The sequence below is a fragment of the Pezoporus wallicus genome, unplaced genomic scaffold, assembly GCF_028554395.1.
Source record: "Pezoporus wallicus isolate ANWC-B61680 ecotype Strahan unplaced genomic scaffold, APGP_CSIRO_Pwel_v1 contig_7524, whole genome shotgun sequence".
NCBI classification, from domain to species: domain Eukaryota; kingdom Metazoa; phylum Chordata; class Aves; order Psittaciformes; family Psittacidae; genus Pezoporus; species Pezoporus wallicus.
Window position 1 is genome coordinate 81433 of NW_026636854.1, and position 17683 is coordinate 99115.

The 17683-nt window shown below is 43.3% G+C and overlaps 1 protein-coding gene across 2 annotated transcripts in view; it reads left to right on the forward strand.

Annotated features, from left to right (window-relative positions):
• Nucleotides 1-17683, forward strand: part of LOC130595284 (RING finger and SPRY domain-containing protein 1-like) — a 62487-nt gene that overhangs the window by 12121 nt on the left and 32683 nt on the right. Inside the window, exons 1-3 of one of the 2 annotated variants that reach the window (XM_057401881.1) lie at nucleotides 12494-12679; nucleotides 14156-14284; nucleotides 14784-15280. In XM_057401881.1, the coding sequence (XP_057257864.1) occupies nucleotides 14934-15280 (347 nt within the window). In that variant the 5' untranslated portion in view covers nucleotides 12494-12679; nucleotides 14156-14284; nucleotides 14784-14933. Of the gene's footprint in view, nucleotides 1-12493; nucleotides 12680-14155; nucleotides 14285-14783; nucleotides 15281-17683 lie in introns of those variants that run through there. The other variant, XM_057401880.1, reaches the window with a different exon arrangement.

Genomic DNA, 17683 nt, shown 5'->3' on the forward strand with positions numbered 1-17683 from the left:
TTTTATTTAGAAGCAAAGCTGTCTGTTGACATGCCGAAAGCTTAGAATTCTTCAATGCTTTTAACAATATTCATCTGAGTGGAGAATGATGTGTGTGTTTGCACCCAAACTCTGGTCAGTGTATCAGTAATGTAATTACAGCTTTTTGAAACCTGCTTAAATTGTGTTGTGCTTTCTGCCTTTTTTGGTGTGCAGTGATGACAAGCTAAATGGGTACATGCTCTTGTTTAAGCCATTTCTTTAGACTGTGATGAAACATATATACATTTGTCTTCATCCCCCTTCCTAACCCCCTAACCTACTCCACATCAGGATTTCCTGCAGTGTGCTTTCCTGGTAGACTTGTAGCAGAGCAGAGAGAAAAGGTCCTTGAGAAAGAACCTGAAGAGACAAATGGGGAGAAACAAAGCTGGGGTCTTGTGTGGGATTGTTTGTGGTTAGGGGTTTTGGGGGTCTTTTTTTGTCTATTCGTTTATTGTGGGTTTGGTGTTTTTTTTTTTTTTGTCTTTTTTTTTTGATTGTGGGTTTTATGTGGGTTTGCTTTTTTTTCCTTTCCTTTTGAATAGGTGAGATAAGGGGTTCCAGTGACCTGCCCAGAGTTGATACGCAGATAGACTCCACAACTGGTTAAAGTTGTAAAGTAGGTATTCTTTTATTCAGCGCTGAGACACATGGGGGATAGCTCCTCCAAAGGCATGTGTTCCTCAGTGTTGTTTCCCTCTACATTTATTCTCTAAAGTTATATATATTCATGAGGTTGCACAATACGCCTATATTCATGTCCTATCCCCGCTTCATATTATAATGAGCTAGAAGGTCCTTTGTGCCTGTGCAGTGTCCCCCCTGGTCATGGGTGAGGGTCTCAAGATGAAGTAAATGAATCTTCCTCTTGTGAGTAGGGTTCTTCAAGATGAAGTAAATGAGTCTTCCTCAAGCCTGAACTTTTCACCTCTAGCCGTCAGGCATGCTCTTTAGGAGTCTGGTCAAAGTCCAAACCAGGAAGCTGATCTTCACTGGAACTAAGTAACTGTTCCTCTCCCTTATCAGTCTGTTTCTTCCCCTTATCAGACTGTTTCTCCCCCTTATCAATAGCCTATTGTCCTGGTACTGCATGGCAAGCTTGACAGGTATTTGCAAACAATTCTTTCTGTTAAACAGGCAAAATTCCTTTATCATTCCCCCCCCCCCTTCCCCCCGTGTACAACCCCCCTGTACATTGGTCATCCCTCTGCATCAGTCATGCATCAAGTACATACATTAGACTTCAGGTCTGGATGCCCCCGACAGATCAGGGATCATGCTTTCTGTGAGTGCCTCTGAGGCAGGTTTGCTAACCTAGTTACTTGCATGTTAGATCTGACTCAAATGACAGTCTCTTGAGTAGCTGTCACCATATCCACTTACAGGAGGAAAGAGAATCAGAAAGATGTCTTCTACTCTGCTGAAGTCCTGAACTTGAGCTAGCAAAGAGCTGCCAGCTTTCTGTGGCCAGCAATAAAGGTCACAACTCTGGCTTTCAGCTATAGGTACCAACAGATCAGGCAATCCTCCAGTGCTGCTTCAATTAATCAAGAAGGGGAGCTTTCTTCAGCCTGTTTCCTGCTGCACTTGTTAGATTTTTTTTATGTTAGGGAGAACCAGTGTCACAAAGTGACAAATTTGGTGAGGCTGAGAATTGGAGGGTCTAGACATTGTCTGCTCTGTGCTCTGCTCTCTGAGGTGACAAAACAGCCAAAAATGCAAGCTTCCAACTAAGGCATCACTGAATTTTTCAGCAACATTATCAAAATCTTTCACACATTCAAAACTGTTATCAGTGTTTTACGCACTCATAATAGCTTAGTCATGCTGTCTTCCAGGGCTCCTCTCTGTGGTCTACAGCAGGAAACTATTCTGCCTTCTGCAGAGTAGTTCTGTACCTGACTTCCTTTGAAAACAAGCCCATCTCTGACTTAGAAGAAACAAAAGCACTAAGATTAGTTTACAGACGAGAAATGGCACAACTTTGGGCTGTCACTGTACCGGCTCAGTTATGTGAAGCTGGTGGTTGGCTGACAAGGATCTGCCCTTGCTTCCAGCACACCCTGCTTGTAACATCTTTCTGTAGCCCATGGGATGATCTTGGGTGTATATTGATTCAGAGAAAACTCCAAGAACAAACTCACCAACAGAGTTTCAAGTTGACAAGCAGGTATTCTTTATTGCGGCGCCGGGAGACACGGGGGATAGCTCCTCCTAACGTGTGTCCCCGTATTGCCATGCAGGCCATCCTTATATGGTCACTGGGCATATTACATCATTTTCCAGAAAGTTTCCCGTATGCATACAAAAATGTGATGGTGGTCTTTAAGGGTCGTTTACTTTTCTCAACAATCTTCATAACCAGCTTAATTAACATTACAGACATAGCAATCATCCTGTCCTTCTACTTATCAGTTAGTTTAACTGTGCCCACCCTGGACATCTGCTAGTCCCAGATACTCTTCATCCCCAGGTCCTGTTTTTCTATTCTGCTTTTCTTACACCTTTTGTACTAAGGTCCTAAGGACCTGAAACTATGTCAACTACCTTCAAGCAGGGCAGAGTTATTTTCCATTACAAAGCCATCAAACTTAACATTACTTAGAACTGATTACGTTTTGTGCTTTTGTGTCTCCTTGTCTCAACATATATATATATGATATATATATGATATGGATGTAGCGTTGGGTGTCAACCCAAGATCTAGTTTCCACACCAGGACTACCCTATGTGACTGAGCTGCTCAGTCTTTTGATTTGTCCCTCCAAAATGCTTTTGGGGTTTATGTATTATTAATGTATGAGGTGCTTTATGTATTACAGCAGTTTACTACAAGGAGTTGATCTCCCCATAATTTGAGGACTTTGATTGGTTTCTGGGTAAGTAATATAGGTAAAGCCTTATCCTTTCTGAAACAGACTTATTTAAATTTACTAGAAAAAGTTTAAAAAACAATGTGTTGTTTGTGGTGTTTCTTTGCAATTCTATACCTCTCTGGTACCCAGAGTCTGCACATTCTTAACAGCACTGTCTGTTCTGAAATTTCTTGATTTTTTTTCCCCCCTTAATTTTTTAATGCTGATATTGGGAATCCTTTTGTCAAAATTTAGCTAATTAATTTATTGTTAAGGTCTGTAACTTTCAGGGAAGCAAAGAAGATTAACTTGAATTAATTGAAGGATTTATTTTTTAAGCCTCCAAATGAGTGTGCCAAAACTTAATATGGTATAGCTTATCAGTTTTATTCCGCATGCTTGTGATATGCAGATTGACTCCACAACTCGTTAAAGTTGTAAAGTAGGTATGCTTTACGCTGAGGTGCATGGGGATAGTTCCTTCAAAGTATGCACACCCAGGGTCGTTTTTCCCTCTACATTTATTCTCTTAAGGTATACATATGCATTAGATTACTCGATACGCTTATACATATTTAGTATCTATCCCCGCTTCGTATTATAATGAGCTAGACGGTCCTTTGCGCCTGCGCAGTGCCCCCTTCTGGTCATGGGCAGGGGTCTCAAGATGAAGTAAATGAGTCTTCTTCCTGTGAGTAGGGGTCTTCAAGATGAAGTAAATGAGTCTTCCTCTTAAACTTTTCACCTTTTAGTCTTCAGGTATGGCCTTAGGGTTTGGTCGGTGTCTCATCCATAAACCATCTGCTTCTCCCCCTTATCAGGCATCTGCTTTTCCTTATCAATAGCTGCTTATCAGTATAATCAGGCCTCTGCTTTTCCTTATCAGTAGAACCAGGTGTCTGCTTTTCCTTATCAATAGTTAGTGCCTTTGTTCTGCTTAGTAGGCATGATAGGTACAGACAATACTTTTGTTTAAGCAAGTGAATTCCTCTAACCCCCTTGTACATTGGTTAACCCTGTATCACTTGTATCCCTTAAGGCTGTAGGATTAGTGTTCCCTGCCATCTGCAGGGCATTATCCTTATCCTCCTGCCACTTCTGAAACAGTGCATTATACTCTGATCCTCGGGCAACTGCTGAGATCGTACTGCTCTGCCACACCAGGTCAACCTGCTGGAGGCAGCTCCTGTTCAGCTGCCCTGGAGCCATCAGATGCAACTATCTGGTTAAAAGACTCTTATCTCAGAAGTGTATTCATTTGCCTCAAAGCCTAACATTGAGCTTTGTCTCTGAATAGAAATGTAATGACCTGTCAATATCTTGGGGAGATGAGAATCAGGAAGCATGATTGATACCAGCATTGAATGGGTGGCTTAGACATGAAGTGAAGCTGAGTTTTTCTGGAGGCTGGGGTACAAAGGACAGTTCCACCTAAATGATTGTGAGGTGACAAATTAGGACCTCTGAGATGGGGAAGCTTAGAAGGTGGTAATTGCTTCAGTTTCTTCTTCAGAAAGAGCTGTAGCAGAATAGTCTCTGGTGCCTGAGGAGCCCTGAGCATGGGTGTGCCTCTACCCAGAAGTAAGGAAAAACCTGGTCAGGGTAGGAGTCTCTTTACTAGGCCTACTTTGGAGATATCCGTTTAGGTGAGAATGTAACGTTCGCTTTGCATCGATGTTGCAATTTTAGCATTCCTGTACTGGTTTAATAAACAGATTTAAAGGAAATAAAAAGACAAAATAGTCCAACAATGATAAACTCTGACTTTCACAATGAGTCTACATAAAACTCACAGAATCCCAGACTGGTTTGGGTTGGAAGGGAGCTTAAAGCTGATCCAGTTCCAACCTGCTGCCACAGGCAGGGACACCTTCCACTAGACCAGGCTGTTCCAAGCCCTGTCCAACCTGGCCTTGAACGCTGCCAGGGATGGGGCAGTCACAGCTTCTCTGGGCAACCTGTGTCAGGGCCTTGCCACCCTCATGGGGAAGAAACTACTGTGGTGGTACTTAGTGTCTATTGTGTCTTCCTCTTTTGACTGTTACATCAAGTCAAATGAGAGATCAGCTACTCAGTGTTTCTGACCATGCTAAAATTGCCTAGAGGAGACTGTAGGTTTAATGCCCAATTTAAGCATAACCCCTGCACACCCCTGGGGGGTTTCACTGCCAAGTACCTTGGCAGAAGCTGGAAACTTTCCAGATGTGTTCAGCCTCTTTACCTTTTTGTGGAACAGGCATGATCAGTCTGCTTTTGGTTTAGGGTGCTCTGACTGCAGCAAGAGAACAAATGACTGGGGTAATGGCTTTGTCCATCAGATGTTGACACACTGCACAGGAGTAAATGCTGTCTTCCACTGAGGTTTTTACACTAGCTCTAACTCTCCAAGATTTTTTAAAATAAAGAGTTGAATTAGGGGTTTGTTTTCAATTACACAATTCAGTGCTTGGTTACTGCATGCACAAGGACTGGCACAGCATTTACTTGCTCTTCCCGAAGGCTGTGGTCCACTTACGCATGTGCTGCATGGTAGCCATCCTGGATGCCAAGTAGTTGTTTCTCTTTAGTTGCACTAGTCTTAGAGTTGTTCTCAATGCAGTCTTCTGAGAAAGTCTTAATTTCACATTATAATCCCAGGCACAAACACAGGCTGGGGGAGATTGGATGGAGCAGTCCTGAGGAGAAGGATTTGGGGGTATTGGGTGATGAGAAGCTCCCCATGGCCCAGCTTCAGTGTGAGCTTGAGCCCAGAAACACCACCCCACTCCCCCCATGCCCATGTGCTGGGCTGCACCTGCAGAGCATGAGCAGCAGGTCAAAGGAGGGGATTGTCCCCCTCTGCTGCACTCTGGGGTGGTACTTCCCCCCCCGCAGTCTTGCTCCAGCTCTGGGGCAACAACACAGGAGGGACATGGGAGCTGCTGGACCTGAGTCCAGACAGGACAGGCTGTTGGAGTGAGTCCAGAGGAGGTGATGGAGAAACTGACAGGGTTGGAGCAGCTCTGCTCTGGAGCCAGGCTGAGAGAGATGGGCTGGTTCAGCCTGGAGAAGAGAAGGCTCTAGGGAGACCTTAGAGCAGCTTCCAGTGCCTAAAGTGTCTACAAGAAACCTGGAGAGGAGCTTTGGACAAGGGCCTGTAGGGACAGGATAAGGGAGATTGGCTTTAACCTGCCAGAGGGGAGACTGAAATGAGCTCTTAGGCAGAAATTCTTCCCTGTGAGGGTGCTGAGGTGCTGGCACAGGTTGCCCAAAGAAGCTGTGGCTGCCCCACCTCTGTCAGTGTTCAAGGCCAGATTGGATGGGGTTTGGAGCAACCTGCTCTAGTCGAAGGTGTCCCTGCCCATGGCAGGAGGTTGGAACTGGACAAGCTTTAAGGTCCCTTTCAACCCAAACCTGTCTGGGATTCTATGGTTCTGTGATAATTGTATTTATTTTATTGGAAATTCTTGGGTTTCGTCACCTATTCCAGTTTTTTCCACCCTGATATCCTCTCCATATTGTAAAAGCTTGTACTTGAAAACAGTCTGCTTCCCCCTCTCATTCCTGTATTAAAGTAAATTATCTTGCAGCAATTCATCAGCTGTGTTTCCTTCTTGTGGTAGTTTGAACTTTTCATCCACTGGTATGACAAGTATTTCCATCTCTTCTGCCCTTTTAGGAGAATTGTGTCTTTGGGAAAGAAATACTGAGGAGAAATTTGTAGTTATTTTATCTCTTTAATAAGAAGCTGCTGCCCAAAACTCTATTTTGCACGTGAAAAGCTGTCAGCTTAACTGTGTGGTTTGCTGACTGTACTTCTGCATTACTCTGCTCTTGTGAGGAGAAATTGTTGGTCTTACTCTTGTAACAGTGGCAGAAGCTGGAAAACTGGTTCTGGTGGCTGAAACCTTCTCTGCTTATTTGTGTGTGTGAGGTTCTTTTTATTTCCTTGGCATTGCACTCCCATTTCATGGAAAGGAAAGGCAATTTTCATCATGAGGCAGTATTATGGTTGGCTCTAAGTGGATATTTGAGGGGATGAATCACTGGCTCTTGGGCTGCACACTGCAGAGAGAAGGAGGCTAATGCCACTTGGAGCTGACTTCATGGGCATACTCTGATTCGGAGAAAACTCCAGGAACAAACTTGCCAACAAAGTTTTCAAGCTGACAAGCAGGTATTCTTTATTGCAGCGCCAGGAGACACGGGGAATAGCTCCTCCTAACGTGTGTCTCCCCATTGCCACACAAGCCGTCCTTTTATAGCCACTGGGCATACATACATATTCATGAGGCTACATATGGATGACATCATTTTCCAGAAAGTTCCCCGCATGCATACAGAGTTGTGGTGGTGGTCTCTGAGGGTCCTTTACTTCTTCCAACAATCTTCATCACTTCTGGCAGCCTTTGAAACATGCGCAATAGATGCTCATACCATTTTAATTGGTTCGTTAGCACCAGAGACATAATAATCCTCCTATCCTCCTACTTACCAGTTAGTTTAACTGTAGCCCATCCTGGACACCTGCAGTTCCTGGATACTTCTTATCCCTGTGTCCTGTTCTTCTAGACTGTTTTTCTTAAACTATGTCACAACTATAACTATTTATCTTGTGAGAATTCTCAGTATGTTCTCTAGCTGTAGTCTATTTTTTTCTCTCTGTGTCATGCACCTCAGTAATTTTCCATTGCTACTGTTACAAAGCCATCAAACTTAACATTACTTAAAACTAATTATAAGGGTTTCTATATTCCATTTTGTGATTTTGTGCCCCCTTGTTTCAATGGGTTGATGCAGGGGAGGCCAGTCTTGGGTCAGCTGGTCATCCTCACTGCCCTGCAGGTGCATATCCACTTGGACAGCACTTTGTTCTACTATAGGATGAGCTCATTTTGCTCACTTGGGTTTCCCGCAGTGGCAAGCTGGTCAGCCTGTGCAGCTTGCATCTCCTTTGTGCATCTGTGTATGTGCTTGAACCTGCCCAGGAGAGTGACTGCATCACTGTGGTGTAGATGCTCCCAGTGGCACAAGTAGCATCTGATGGTTAGAATTCAGGGTGAATGGATGACCCTGCCTGTTGGAAAGCAGGTACTGGCTGCTGCTACCTTTACCATCTTCTGCACTTCAAAGCATGGTGTCCAGCTTTTAGTTAAAAAGCACTGTAAAGCAGTGTTACCACTTTTATCAACCTGGCTGCTGCTGTGGACAGCTCTCATAGTAGTTTATTTCTTTCTAAATTTGCTAAAAAAACATTCCTCAGGCCAGTGCAAAACTGATGGGATGGGGCTTTTCTAGTATTGCAGTATGTCTGAGTGACACAAAATCTAACTGTGAGGGAAGGAAGGACTACAGAGCACTGGGAGAGGTGGTTAGGGACTCTGGAGCTCAGTCTTTTCATCAGTTCTCCAGGATAAAGGGGAGAACCTTAAAAAGGCTAGGAGGATTGGCCAGGTTAATAAATGGTTAGAAGGGTATGCCATACTCAGGGGTTTGGGTTTTTAGAACATGGGACTCGATTTGGGAGGCCAGGTCTACTGGAGGCTGGTGGAGCTGGTCTAAGGGGAAGAGCTATTTTGGTAGAAGGTGTGCCAGGCTGGACAAGAAAGCTTTAAACTAGATGTGTTGGGGGAGGGGGGCATCATTCCAACCCAACATACCCAGTCAGTTGCCAGCACCTATAATAAATGCTCAGAGTAATGTAGAGATATTTCAGCTGCTCCGGCCAATGAGCTGGCTTCATTTGGAGCTCGGCTCAGATGCCTCTATACAAACGCCCATACTATGGGGAATAAGCAAGAAGAATTAGAGATGTATGCACGTCTATGGGGATATGATATAATTGGTATCATAGAAACATGGTGGGATGGTTATTTATGTCAGTGATAGGCTGGAGAGTACGGAATTCTGTCTGGGGACAGGTGAGCAGTTAACAGCGAGTTCCTGGGTCAGGGTCAAAGGGAGAACAGCTATGGGGGACATTACTGTGGGGATCTGTTACAGACCACCTGATCAAGAGGACTCTGTGGATGAAGCGCTCTATAGACAGATAGGAACAGCCTCACGCTCACAGGCCCTTCTCCTCATGGGGGACTTCAACCATCCCAGTATCTGTTGGAGTGATGATACGGCCCGGCACAAGCAATCCCGGAGGTTCCTCGATTGTGTGGAAGACAACTTCCTCCTGCAAGTAATAGAGGAACTGACAAGGAGAGGTGCCATGCTTGACTTCATGCTCACCAACAGGGAGAGGCTGGTTGGAAATGTGACGCTTCAGGGCAGCCTTGGTTGTAGCGATCATGAATGAATAAGGAGTTGCTGAAGAAACTTAGAGGGGAAAGAAGAGGCTTACAAAAGGTGGAAGCAAGGACAGGTGGTCTGGGAAGAATACAGGGATGTTGTCTGGGAAGCTAGGGACCAGGTTAGGAAAGCTAAGGCCCAGTTAGAATTAAACTTGGCTACGGATGTGAAAGATAACAGGAAGGGGTTCTATAGGTATATTGCAAATAAAAGACACACTAGGGACAACATGGGCCCTCTCTATAAGGTATCAGGAGACCTGGCTACCCTGGATTTGGAGAAAGCTGAGGTTCTGAATGACTTCTTTTCCTCGGTCTTCACTGGCAAATGTTGTGACCACACCACACATGTATTGGAAGGCAGACACAGGGACTGTGAGAATGAAGACCTTGGGCCCATTGTAGGAGAGGATCTGGTTCGAGACCATCTTAAGAACCTGAATGTGCACAAGTCCATGGGACCTGATGAAATTCATTCACGGGTCCTGAAGGAGCTGGCAAATGAAGTTGCTAAGCCACTGTCCATCATATTTGGAAAATCATGGCAGTCAGGTGAAGTTGCCAACAACTGGAAAAAGGGAAATAAAAGCCCCATTTTCAAGAAGGGGAAAATGGATGACCCAGGGAACTACAGACCAGTAAGTCTCACCTCAGTGCCTGGCAAAATCTTGGAGCAGATTCTCCTGGAAGGCATGCTAAGGCACATGAAAAACAACCAGGTGGTTGGTGACAGCCAGCATAGCTTCACTAAGAGGAAATCCTGCCTGACCAATTTGGTGGCCTTCTATGATTGAGCTATGGAACTGATGGACAGGGGTAGAGCAGTTGAAGCCATCTACCTGGACTTGTGCAAAGTGTTCGACACTGTCCCACACGACTTCATTGTCTCTGAATTGGAGAGGTATCAGTTTGATAGATGGACCACTTGGTGGATAAAGAACTGGCTGGCTGGCTGGCTGCACGCAAAGAGTTGTGGTCAATGGCTCACTGTCCAATTGGAGACCAGTAAGGAGTGGTGTCCCTCAGGGTTCAGTGTTGGGGCTGGTCTTGTTCAACATCTTTGTCAGTGACATGGACAGTGGGATTGAGTGCACTGGAATGGGTTGCCCAAGGGAGTTGTGAATGCTCCATCCCTGTCATTGTTCAAGGCTGGGTTGGACAGAGCTTTGGGTGACATGGTTTAGTGTGAGGTGTCCCTGCCCATGGCAAGGCAGTTGGAACTTGATGATCTTAGGGTCCCTTCCAACTCTAACTATTCTATGATTCTATGAAAAGGCTCACAGCTTTTTAGCATGGAGAATCTGTTTTCCTGTAGCTTAGGTCTTGCTGGTATTTGCACACACAGCAGCTTCATCTGAAGACTTTCAGTTGCACTTTGATCTGCACTAATTGTTAAAGAAAATGGTTCTGTTGCTTAGTTGAATCTTAGCTGTTAGCTCACATTATGTTTGGGTTAAAGAGTGTTTGGAGGGGATGTTCAAACACAAAAGGTAAAAGTAGCAAGCCACACTAAATTCTCCAGTAGCATAATTTATAAGGAAACTGGCACTCTTTGGTTAACAGTTGGTCGTGGCCTTATGGAAGACTGCTGAATTTTCAGAGCAGTTGCAGGTACTCGACTGTGTAACTGCTGAGTAGTAGGTAAGTGCCTGTTTGTCTTAGTATGGCTTTAGCTGTCTGCTGCCAGGTAAGACAGGAGGCTTCTCTTGGCCTCTCTCAGTGCTGCTGTTGTAACTTTCTTGGTTTGTTCCTTGAAATATTTTTTTTCTTTTAGACAAAGTATTTTAAAAGGTCCCTTTTATTCTTGCAGTATTTTCAAGTGGACTGTGAAGTATTTTTATAATTAAAAGCCAAACAAAGCATTTTTGTGTCAAGGTTTTACTGAGAGCAGAGATGTTCCAAAATTAGGCTTGAAGTGAATTTTTAAATTTCTTTCCATCTCTGTATGCAGAGATTGTTACATCATACTGAAACAATAATATCTTGTACATCTTTCATGATGTACAAAATGCTTTTGTTTTTGTGTGTTGGCTGTGCCTCTGAGGTCTCTAAGTTTGGGCAGAAGCAGAATTGATCACTCATCACTTGCATCTCCCTCTCTGCTGTATTCCCCCCCACTGTTCCATCATGAAGCTGACCTGAACTAAAGTTTGATGCCTTCATCATCTTTTCTTCAGCAGTGGGGGTGAGGGAGTCAGGATGGCCACTGTCAGCCAAATGCTGAAGTTCATGTTGTAAAGCTGCCCTTAAAAAAATGCCCCAGCTCTCATGCAGTCCAGTGCATCACTGTTTTAAAAGACTTCTCTTAAAGAGCTTTTCCTCTGCACATCAGAACCTTTCCTCATGCACTGATACTCTGTTCAGATAATCTGGTTTGCAAGGCAGATCTGTAGCAGTCTCTTCTTCATAGAATCCCAGACTGGTTTGGGTTGAAAGGGACCTTAAAGCTCATCCAGTTTCAACCCCCTGCCATGGGCAGGGACACCTTTGACTAGAGCAGGTCGCTCCAAACCCCATCCAATCTGGCCTTGAACACTGACAGGGGTGGGGCAGCCACAGCTTCTTTGGGCAACCTGTGCCAGCACCTCAGCACCCTCACAGGGAAGAGCTTCTGCCTAAGATCTCATTTCAGTCTCCCCTCTGGCAGGTTAAAGCCATTTCCCTTATCCCGTCCCTACAGGCCCTTGTCCAAAGCTCCTCTCCAGGTTTCTTGTAGACACTTTAGGCACTGGAAGCTGCTCTAAGGTCTCCCTAGAGCCTTCTCCAGGCTGAACAGGCCCATCTCTCTCCGCCTTCTATCTTATGTTCCTAATTATTGAGCTTCTGGGTTTGTCTGAGGCTTGACAAAGAACTTGTAAATGATGGTAAGCAACAGCCAAGGCAGTGCTGTCAAATTTGGCTTCTACTAAATAAGGGGAGTTTATCCTGTCACTTTTCCATTCATATAATCAACTTTTATGGTGTACTTGCTTTTATGTTCTGCTTTCCTTACTTGAGGGTGACCTGGAACAGATACTATTGTGCTCCTCTTCTTCCTGTAAGCAGTAATTTGAGGCAAGGTGTTAGTCACTGCTCTGCACTTGGTGCTATGGTGTCTCAAATACCAAGGCCGTAAAAAACAGGTTGTGTTTTTCTGTAGCTGTGTCTAGTCCTAAAGCTAGTAGGTGGCAAACTGTTTTTTGAAACCTCAAGAGCATTTCCCCTGTAAGGCTGAATGTAGCTGAAAATAACAGCATGGCTTGGTGTCATGGGAGGTGTAGGGAGAGGGAGGAGGTGGAAAACATCTACCTTAGAGGCAGTTTCCAAGTGAATTGTTTATTCTTTTCCATCTGTCTTCAGAGACTCTTCAGCATAGTTCCTAAAAGTGAAAGCAGGGTCAGCCCTAATGACTCACTGCCCACCATAAAGGTTTACAGAGTGCTGCTGTTCCAGATACAACTGCATCTACGCCCTGAAGTACAGTCCACTTCTGTTACAGCTCTTTGTGAGCAATCCCAGCTGTTCCTGAGCCCAACATACCTAAGGGTGAGTTGATCAGAACCACTTGTTTTTAATCGTGCTTTTAATTTGTCAACCAGAAAAACCTAGATTTCAGGATTTCAGTTTTGATCTTGTCTTATGTCTATTTTTCTTCCTTAGGTAGGTTCTTACTCACTGCTAATTCATAAAATACAGCTTTTCCATGCTCATTTTAATGAGAAGTGATTCACTGTGTTAACGTTTTTGTAAGTTATAGAACAGCTTAATTCAGGTTTGAAATCTGTAACTGTTTTGCATTTAAGTATTATGTTACTATAATGCCCTTAAATTATCTTGATTCATAGATCCATGCATATTTTTTTCCTTGGGAAGACATGTTTTGTGTTTAGTGTAACTAGCTCTTTTTAAAAAATAACCCCCACACACACCCCCAACCATTTGAACCTGTTGTGATCTTGCATGATTCTGTTTAAGATCTATGCAATCTCTACTGGCTCCCTCACATGTACTTTTGACTGGCTGACTATGAAGCCAACAGCTATGTTGTCTCAGATGGGAGGGCTCCTGAGCCTTGTGTCCTACCTCTTGTTGTGATCCAACTGCTTAGAGAGTAAGGCAAGCACATTGTTGTGCCAGAACCCTTCTAATGATCTGTGGTTTAGGAGTTTCTTGAACAAGTTGTCAAGATCTTTTAATTACTTTTTTTTTGCAATTAATATCCTTTGATGGATTTTTTTCTTCCCTAATTAGCCTTCAGTTAATTTCTTAATGCAGAACCTTTCACTGTGCTAAAAGAAGATAATGTACTTCAAACTAGAGAAGAGTCCAAGAGCTTGTTTGCAGGGCTCTCCAGTGGCAGCTGGACATCCAGAGACTTGCTCATATGACCATTGTCTTGCTTCCCAAGTAATGTTGTTATGATCTTGTCCCAAATGGCAGCCTTTCATGTTTGAAAGCCTTTCTTTTAACTTCATGGTGCCACATGTGTACTGTTAAATAAATTATTTAATGACTGTAGAATAGTAATAACCTGTTACAGGATATTCACCATAACTTGTAGCTTAACTCCAGTTAAACTTGATTCTTAAAAGTATAAAATGTGCTTAGTCTTAAAAGTTATTTATTCTGGCATGCCTGAAGCGCTTAAGTAGTGAAATTATATCTTTTGTAAGGCTTTATTTTAGGTGAGATTTTAATGATCTATAGATCATACACCCTATGGCTTGAAAAATCACTTCTGATGAAATGGGGGTCTGAATATTTTTTCTCTTGCTAGCATTCTCAGTGTAATGGTTCGGAGGGACTGCCCTACAATCTCAGTTGCTTGTGGGCCTGTATTTGATCCAAACCCTTTGTATAAAGAACAAAGGAATAATTGAATTAGCTCTTGTTTTCAAAAAGGGAAGATTGGTTTGACACTAGATCTGAACAAGCATAAACCTGCACGGAAAACACCCCTTTCAAAATCCCAGTTAGATCTGTAGGCATTAAAATGGTGTCTGTAATTCCTGTTTATCTCAGGGTTGGTACTTGGTGCTTCTTTGGGTAAGGATCCAGTTGATGTAGGCACATTCCAAAATACATGTTTATGTGCAGATGGACTAAACGGTTCACTGTTAAATCTACAGTTTGTTGAGATATGCTATAACTGTAAGTTCAGTTCTTTACAATGTTGGCTATTTTGTAGATTCTGGAAATGATACTGAATATTCCTGATGCAAAATGAGACCCTTAAGTATTTAGCCTTTATTTGGATGGTCTAAGCAGTATGCCTTTATAAAGGGTAAAGAACAAATGAAATTGGTTTGGTAATACGTAGTACTTAAAGGGTTGCAGTGTCATAGATTTAAAGCGTGCTAGACACTGTGTTAGACAAAGTTGTTTCTCTGCATCCAGAAAACCATGGAAGAAAGGGGAAATAATAGGTAGTATAGAAAGGAATGGTGTGTGGGTGAGAGCTACTTTACCCAGGGCACTTCCTTCTCCTCCTCTTCCTTCCTTTCCTCTTCCCTGCAAGAGATTTCAGGTACAAACTTTGTTTCTGAGGTGCTTTATCTGCCAAGACTGATTCTGTTGACTAAAATAGGAATTCTTCTGCTATTCATTAGAAGTAGAAACACTGACTTCTGTTTTGGATTTGCTTTTTCAGACCTCCTTCTGGATGACCAATGTGTATTTTAACCGATTGTATCGGAAACTAAGTCTCTGACTTCCCATTCATTCCAGCTGGTAGCAATGCTTATAATGCAAAAAAGTCACGATTCAGGATCACACGAACATTACTCTTAAAACTTTCTAGATGATTGTAGTTGCTTTGGTTGTGTTCTACGCTAGCAGAAGCCTTTTTCAAAGTTTACAGTTGACATTAGAGCACCACATTCCCCATTTACTGGGAGCCCTGGGGGCTGGCAGTATGGGAAACTCATGCGTTTGCCGCAATGACAGTGGAGCAGAAGACAATGTGGAATCTCGGAATCTGCAAATGGAGACCAGTAGAGTACATGTACCTGAAGCAAGAAGCCACCTAAGGGATCCTGTCCGTCCACCCAGGAGGGGTCGAGGGCCTCATGAACCAAGAAGGAAAAAACAGAATGTGGATGGACTAGTACTCGACACATTGGCTGTAATTCGGACATTAGTAGATAAGTAAGTACCTCCTCAAGGAATAATCCAACATGAGTGAAAATGTTCTTGTCTCCTTTCAAACTGTGGCTCCATCCTCACTAGTCTGCACCTGACCCTCCCTGAAGCAGCTGCGTGTTTCCATCTGGAGGCTTAGGAGAGGAGCACCTTTCCTAGGTAATAGAAGTAGCTCCGAAGTGCACAGGTACAGAGTCTTCCAGGACCTGAGAGCTTTCTCACAATTCCTGTATGGCACTATGCCCAGGTGGGATGAGGAGTGTGCTCAGTGTTTCTTACCTGGCATAGATACACAGTTTAGGAAGCAACAAACACTTAAGAGTTTGGGAACTTCTCTCCTAAAAATTGATTGTTGTGCAAGTTTTTTGTTTTCAGGCTGTATTTACATTTCTTTGGAAATGGTTAAGTAAAACTAAGAGCTTTGATCTTTGTTAGCTTGTATAAACAGACTGAGGTTTTCTCTCTAGTTTTAAGTGACTGCATGTTGTGACTGTTCAACTGTGTTCTTTGCATGCTCAAAGCACTCATTAAGGGTGTGGGGGATATTTATTTTTGTTTGTTTGTTTTGCATTGTTTTCTACAAAGTTTTAAAAGGACCTTTCAAATGATGGGATAAATTAGCTCATCACCTTTTGGATTAGGAACTGGAAAGGCCAAAACAGAAGGAAAGGAACTATTCTAGCTTCACAGCTAGGGTTTGATTTTAAGGTGGACTAGGCTCAGAATGTGAGCCTTGATTCATATATCTGCATTGTTACTTTGAAATGTGCCTGCAGAGTTTGTCTTCCTGCTGTAAAATGCTTTAAATGGAAATACCAGGATTTTTTTTTTTTTCCCCCTGAGCATTTAAATCTAAGGGGTTTGGGTTTTTTAACAGGTTTTATTTTGTGGTCTGTCTTCAAATCATAAAGTTAAAACTGTTTTGAAAGCTTCTCCCTAATGTTGCATGCCTTCCCCTTTCCCCTAAGTTCAGCTTCTTAAGCTGTTTCACAACACTTCATGCATAGTTGATCCTGTTCCTGTGGGTCATGCAGTCAGTTTTGTAATCTTGTAAGTGCTTTCTTATGCTACAGGGGGAAAATGAGCAGTTATTTTGCTGATCCTGGAGTCCTGTTTCTGATAAATTCCTGAAGCTACTGTGTTTCTTATTTAATACAGACTCCAGTGAAATACTTTGAGACTCCCATAACCACATGGGTTGGAAGGGACCTTATGAAGATCATCCACTCCAGCCTCCTGCTTAAAACCCAGGTCTAGCAGGAGCAGGTGGCTCACGATTTTACCCAGTCAAGTGTTGAACATTTTCATGATATAGAGAATCCTCCGCATCCTTGGGTACCTGTTCTAGTGTTTGCCCATGCCCATGACTTAAATAGTAAATAGTTTTAAAAGTTGGAATTTACCATATTCTAACACACCCCTATTGCATGCACCTCTGAAAAGTCTGAATATCCTCTCTGCTCTTTCCCATTACATAGTTGCAGACAGCAGTATGATTTCTTCTCCTTTCCACTGCTCCCCCTTATGGATGAACAAACCTATTTCTCATAGCTTCTGCTTCTGTGACTTATTTTCAGCCATCAGCCATCTTGGAAGCCTTCTGCTAGACTCATTCCTTTGATGTCTGGTCGTGAGGAGCCCAAACATGGTCTGTACTGGAATATTGGTTTCCCTTGTTTTGTATTAAAGCAGCTGGCAAGCCCCAGCTAGTTTTATAATGCAGCTAAATATTGCAAGTTCTTGCAGATAAGACAAAGAGCTATGGTTATGAATAATGGAGGGGTCTGTTAACAAGGCAAACTCTCTAAATATGTCTGAAAAAAAAGTTTAAGGAGCTGTTCTGCTAGACTTGAAGCAGAGTGGTCCATCTAACAAATTCATGTCTTTCCAGCTTAGATACAAGGGTGTCGTACAGGACAGTGTCAAAGGCTTTGCACAAGTCCAGGTAGATTATATCAACTGCTCTGCCTCTTTTCATCAGTTCCGTTGCCCCTTCATAGAAAGCCACCAAATTGGTCAGGCAGGATTTCCCCTTAGTGAAGCCATGCTGGCTGTCACCAAGCACCTTGTTGTTTTTCATGTGCCTCCTTCCAGGAGAATCTGCTCCAAGATTTTGCCAGGCACGGAGGTGAGACTGACTGGTCTGTAGTTCCCTGGGTCATCCATTTTCCCCTTCTTGAAAATGGGGGTTATATTTCCCTCTTTCCAGTCATCGGGAACTTCACCTGACTGACATGATTTTCCAAATATGATGGACAGTGGCTTAGCAACTTCATCCATCAGCTTCTTTAGGACCCGCGGATGGATTTAATGAGGTCACATGGACTTGTGCATGTTCAGGTTTTTAAGATGATCTCAAATCTGATCCTTTCCTATAGTGGGCCTAAGGTCTTCATTTTCAGTCCCTGT